The sequence below is a fragment of the Chiloscyllium plagiosum genome, chromosome 45 (genome assembly GCF_004010195.1).
Source record: "Chiloscyllium plagiosum isolate BGI_BamShark_2017 chromosome 45, ASM401019v2, whole genome shotgun sequence".
Taxonomy (NCBI): Eukaryota; Metazoa; Chordata; class Chondrichthyes; order Orectolobiformes; family Hemiscylliidae; genus Chiloscyllium; species Chiloscyllium plagiosum.
In genome coordinates, this window is record NC_057754.1 from 8831081 (window position 1) to 8837080 (window position 6000).

General features: G+C 44.7%; 1 protein-coding gene across 2 annotated transcripts; it reads right to left on the reverse strand.

Annotated features, from left to right (window-relative positions):
- Positions 1 to 1455: 1455 nt before the first annotated feature.
- LOC122543891 (zinc finger protein 239-like) lies at positions 1456 to 4589 on the reverse strand. Of its 2 annotated transcripts, XM_043682760.1 has the most exons (3): positions 4499 to 4589; positions 4307 to 4400; positions 1456 to 2588 (listed from the first exon to the last, which is right to left on the reverse strand). In XM_043682760.1, exons 2-3 carry the CDS (start codon positions 4331 to 4333, stop codon positions 1590 to 1592), a joined length of 1026 nt encoding a protein of 341 aa, XP_043538695.1. In that variant the 5' UTR covers positions 4334 to 4400; positions 4499 to 4589; the 3' UTR covers positions 1456 to 1589. The 2 variants fall into 2 exon arrangements, with proteins under 2 accessions (XP_043538695.1, XP_043538696.1); XM_043682761.1 differs by lacking the exon at positions 4307 to 4400 and having other exon boundaries at positions 4499 to 4586.
- Positions 4590 to 6000: the final 1411 nt, after the last annotated feature.

Sequence of the window (6000 nt, forward strand, 5' to 3'; positions counted from 1 at the left end):
ATTAGCATTAGGATCTATCTGCTGTGTTTGCACCATATCTGGAGTGTGCGTTTTGAGATTTCAGCATTTTATTTGGCCAATATACCCAGCGTCACTTGCTGTTTGGCCAAGTTAGCAATCTATCTGTGTTTTAGCAGCCAGGTAGCTGCTACAAAACATATTGCGTAATATAATTGTTAAAATTAGTAAACTGTCTCATTTATGTTTCAGTTACGAGTGAAATGAACCAAGCTACTTAAGTTGGCACCTGTGAGTTCTGGAGAGAGAAATCCCAGACCCTTCAAATATCTATGATATTTATAGCATAGCTAAAGCTCATCAAAATTAATTTGGAGGCAAGTCCATTTTTCTGGCAGCTTCTCCCATGTGGGATGTGAAGCTTGAGTTCAGCAGACATAAGTCTTCAGGGAAATACTCCTGGTCTGAATTAGCTCTCAGTAAGAGTCAAAAACTAAAGTCACTTCAGTAGAGCTTGCTAGATCACCAAATCACAAGTGATTACAATGGTAAGAGTCTAACATTCTTGCTGCTATTCATCACTTCCAAATTAATTTCTCCCTTTATATCACACATTTACCACAGTAAACTATCCCAATGGGACATATCATCTAAACTCCACAGCCACATGTTAGGACCAATGGAAAAAAGTACAATTAAAAATTTTAGGGACATCTTATGAAGAGATAGAAAATCATAGAATCACTACAGTGTGGAAAGAGGCCATTTGCCCGACAAGTCCACACCAACCCTCTGAAGAGTAACCCACCCAGACCCATTCCACTACCCTATGACTCTACATTTCCCCCTGACTAATGTATCTAACTTGCACATCCCTGAACACTAGGGGCAATTTTGCATGGCCAATTCACCTAACCTGCACATCGTTGTATTTGTGGGAGGAAACCGGAGCACCTGGAGGAAACCCACACAGACACAGGGAGAATGTGCAAACTCCACACAGACAGTCCCCCAAGGCTGGAATCGAACCCGGGTCCCTGATGTTGAGAGATGGAGTGCTTTGGGCAGGGAACTACACAGTAGAGACTTCAACAGCTCAAAGTATATCCACAAATGGTCCAGCAATCAAAATTTGAATTGTGCAAAAAGGTCAGGGTTAGAAAAGAAACTTAGGAAGTGGAGGAGGCTGGTACAATTGCAACATTTAAAGGGCATCTGGATGGGTGTATGAATAGGGAGGGTTTGGAAGGATATGGGCCGGGTGCTGGCAGGTGGGACTAGATTGGGTTGGGATATCTGCTCAGCATGGACAAGTTGGACTGAAGGATCTATTTCCATGCTGTACATCTTACATTCCCTGCTCAATCTTAATAACAAAGAAACTCCATAAGCTCCATAAAGCTCTTGGTTGGAGGCAAGAATGGAGGAAAAAGTCAAGAAAACAAACCCATTAAGAACTAACTTTTGATAGATATTAAAAAGATTCAGTACACAGCATTTAACACAAAATTACTTTATTTGACTTCTATGCAGAATACTAACACCTATAATTGGACTGGAGTTTGTGAACATCAGCAAAAACATATCCCAACAAACAGTTCAATCAGGATACAACTATCAGCAAAATCCCATCACTGCATCTTCTTGTGGACTCGCTGGTGTTTTAGCAGGTGGGATGACGTAGTAAATCTTTTCCCACATTCAGAGCAATTGAACGGCTTCTCTCCAGTGTGAGTTCGCTGATGAATCAGCAAGTCAGATGATTGGGTGAATCCCTTTCCACACTCAGAGCAGGTAAATGGTCTCTCCCTAGTGTGAACTCGCTGGTGTGTGAATAGCTGGGTTGACTGACTGAATCCTTTTCCACACTCAGAGCAGATGAACGGCCTCTCTCCAGTGTGAACTCGCTGGTGTATATTGAGTTCAGATGACAGCCAGAACCCAGTCCCACATTGAGAGCACCTGAAGGGTCTCTCATCAGTGTGAACACGTTGATGGGACATCAGTTCCCCGGAGCTTTTATAACACTTCTCACAATCTGGACATTTATAAGGTCTCTCCCCAGTGTGAACTCTCTCATGTCTTAATACGTGGGATAACTGAGTGAACCCCTTCCCACACATGGAGCAGATGAATGGCCTCACCCCTGTATGAATTCGCTGATGCACAGTGAGTTGGAATGATCCCCTGAACCCAGTCCCACATTGAGAGCACCTGAAAGGTCTCTCATTGGTATGAACACGATAATGTGACTTCAGGTCCCCAGAGCTTTTGTAGCATTTATCACAATCTGGGCACTTAAAAGGTCTTTCCCCACTGTGCACTCGCTGGTGTGCCATCAGCTGAGATAATCGAGCAAATCCCTTCCCACATATAGAGCAGGTTAATGGCCTCTCCCCTGTGTGAGTATATTGATGAGCGTCCAGCTCAGGTTGGTAACTGAATCCCTCCTCTCTGACACCACACTTCAACAGTTGCTCCTCGGTGTGACTGTACTGGCGAACAGTGTTATTTTCTTCCATGTTCAAAATTCTATGGCATTGAAGGTTACGTTCAATTGAATGACTCAAATATCTTGATGGGATGTTTGATTCAAGACTCCCAACTGCAAATTCTCCCTGTTCAAAATCCTGTGAAATTGACATAACAGAAAGAGAGAGTGAGAGAGAACCCACCAAAACACAACGGCATGTTGTGAAATGGAGCTGAATGAATCTGGTAGGTTGAGGCTGGCACAAGGAAAACAAAATCACTGTGAAAGCTGCTTTTCAGAAGGAAAAAAATCACAACTCTCATTCAGTTGAGTGAGAGCACCTGAAAGCGAATGTGAACACCACCACCACTAAATTACACAACATCCTGACATGTCTGACTGGATTAGCAGACATTTTCTACCTGTAAATATTGGGAAGATCAAAGTCTCAGTCTCAGTAACAAACAGTTGGGAGGTCATGTTGCGGCTGTACAAGACATTGGTTAGGCCACTGTTGGAATATTGCATGCAATTCTGGTCTCCTTCCTATCGGAAAGATGTTGTGAAACTTGAAAGGGTTCGGAAAAGATTTACAAGGATGTGGCCAGGGTTGGAGGATCTGAGCTATAGGGAGAGGCTGAACAGGCTGGGGCTGTTTTCCCTGGAGCGTCGGAGGCTGAGGGGTGACCTTATAGAGGTTTACAAAATTATGAGGGGCATGGATAGGATAAATAGGCAAAGTCTTTTCCCTGGGGTCGGGGAGTCCAGAACTAGAGGGCATAGGTTTAGGGTGAGAGGGGGAAGATATAAAAGAGACCCAAGGGGCAACTTTTTCTTGCAGAGGGTGGTACGTGTATGGAATGAGCTGCCAGAGGATATGGTGGAGGCATTTGGATGGGTATATGAATAGGAAGGGTTTGAAGGGATATGGGCCGGGTGCTGGCAGGTGGGAATAGATTGGGTTGGGATATCTGGTCGGCATGGACGGGTTGGACCAAAGTGTCTGTTTCCATGCTGTACATCTTTATGACTCTATGTCCATTTCTGAGCCAGCAACTCCATTCCTCTCAGAGGCTGAACTAGACTGTTCAAGTTGTTGCTCCCAATGACCTTGTCTGTACAAAATATTGGTGCTGGGAGAACTGTAGCTCAGAGTCGATTAGCTGGAATCTGACCTTCAAACATTTCGACACATCAGGGTTACCTGGATGCCGTGTTTCAGGAGACAGTCACACCCTCAGACTAACTAACGCAAATTTTGCCAGTGGTCCGGGACAGGAGCGGCACGGTGGCACAGTGGTTAGCACTGCTGCCTCGCAGCGCCAGAGACCCGGGTTCAATTCCCGACTCAGGCGACTGACTGTGTGGAGTTTGCACGTTCTCCCCGTGTCTGCGTGGGTTTCCTCCGGGGGCTCCGGTTTCCTCCCACAGTCCAAAGATGTGCAAGTCAGGTGAATTGGCTATGCTAAATTGCCCGTAGTGTTAGGTAAAGGGGTAAATGTAGGGGTATGGGTGGGTTACGCTTCGGCGGGTCGGTGTGGACTTGTTGGGCCGAAGGGCCTGTTTCCACACTGTAAGTAATCTAATCTATATAGGAGCGTGTGGCGCTGAGTGAGGCACATGGAGGGATCCAAGAAGTAGAGTTGCAGGAGCCTCAGACCCTATCCTTGTCCAACAGATTCAAGAGTTTTGCTCCCTGTGTGGATGGGAATGGGGACTGCAGGACCTGGGTGCAGGGAGCCATTCAAGTGGTGGTGGTGGTGGGGGGGGGGGGGGAGAAGATAAATGTTGTTGTAATTGGTGACACTACAGTTAGAGGCACAGACACTGTTCTCTCGGACCAGGATAGAGAGTCCCAATGGTTGTGCTGCCTACCTGGTGTTTGGGTTCAGAATATCTCATCTGGGCTGCACAGGAACTTGGAGTGGCTTGGTGTCAAACACTGCTTTGTAAAATCCATGTGAAATGCCTTAGAAAATATTATTCCATTAAAAGTCTGATAAAAATACAAATTAGTTTGTTGACCTGCTGATCCTTCATCTTAATGAAAGTCCTGTAATTCCTTACCCTACAGCACTATGGCAGCACCCTCACCACATGGATTGCAGCGACTTCAGATGATCAAACATCATCTTCTCCACGAGTAACTGTGGATGGGCAGTATTTTCTGGTAACTGTGGAGAGATAAACAAGATTAACACTCCAAGTGCAGAATGAATTGCAGGAAATAAAAAAAAGGTGCAGAATTTTGCAACCAAATGGAGTATAGCACAGTCAAAACAATGCCTGACTATGAAACATACAAGTCTGAGTTGATGCATTTTGTGAGGTCAAATGCCAGAGGAAAGTACAGGTATACAGTAAATTTGATTTGAGGATCTTGGGATGCAAGTCCATAGTCCCCTGAAAGTTACAACACAAAAGTGGATAAAGTAGTAAAGGAGGTGTGTGGCAGGGGAACATTGAGGATAAAAGTCGGCAAGTCATGTTGCAGCTATACAAAACTTTAGTTAGGCCTCGTTTGGAGTAGTGTGTAGAGTTCTGGTTGCCACACTATGGGAAGGAAGTAGGGGCTGTCGAAACTGCAAAAGAGGTTTACCTGGATGTTGTCTGGATTAGAACGTCTTTGCGACAAAGGAGAGGTTGAATAAACTTGGAGTTAACGTTTCTAGTCCGGTGATGCTTTCTCAGAACAGTTCTGAGGAAGAGTCACTGGATGCAAAATGTTAACTCTGATTTCTCTTCACAGATGCTGCCAGACCTGCTGAGCTTTACCAGCAACCTGGTTCTTGTTTGTGTTGGACAAACTTGGATTGTTTTTGCCAGAGTGTCAGAGTCTGAAAGTCAATTTAATATAAATATATAAAATTATGTGAGGCATGAATAGGGTATTTAATCAGTCTTTTTCCCAGGATAGATATGTCAAATATTAGGAGGCATAGGTTTAAGGTGAGAGAGGGAAAGTTTAAAGATAGAGTCAGAGATGTACAGCACGGAATTAGACCCTTCGGTCCAACTCGTCCATGGCGACCAGATATCCCAACCTAATCTAGTCCCACTTGCCAGCACTTGGCCTATAACCCTCCAAACCCTTCCTCTATTCATACACCCATCCAGATACCTTTTTGTACGAGCCTCCACCACATCTTCTGGCAGCTTATTCCATACACGTACCACCCTGAGTGAAAACGCTGCATCTTATGTCCCTTTTATATCTTTCCCCTCTCACCTTATACCTATGCCCTCCAGTTCTGGACTCAGCCCACCCCAGGGAAAAGACTTTGTCTATTTAACCTATCCAAGACCCTCATGATTTTGTAAACCTCTATAAGATCACCCCTCAGCCTCCGACACTCCAGGGAAAATAGCCTCAGCCAATTCAGCCTCTCCCTATAGCTCAAATCCTTGAACAATACAACATCTTTGTAAATCTTTTTGGAATCCTTTGAAGTTCACAACATTCTTCCGATAGTAAGGACCAGAATTGTACACAATATTCCAAAAGTGGCCTAACCAATGTCCTTATTAGCCGCAACATGACCTCCCAACTCCTGTACTCAATACTCTGA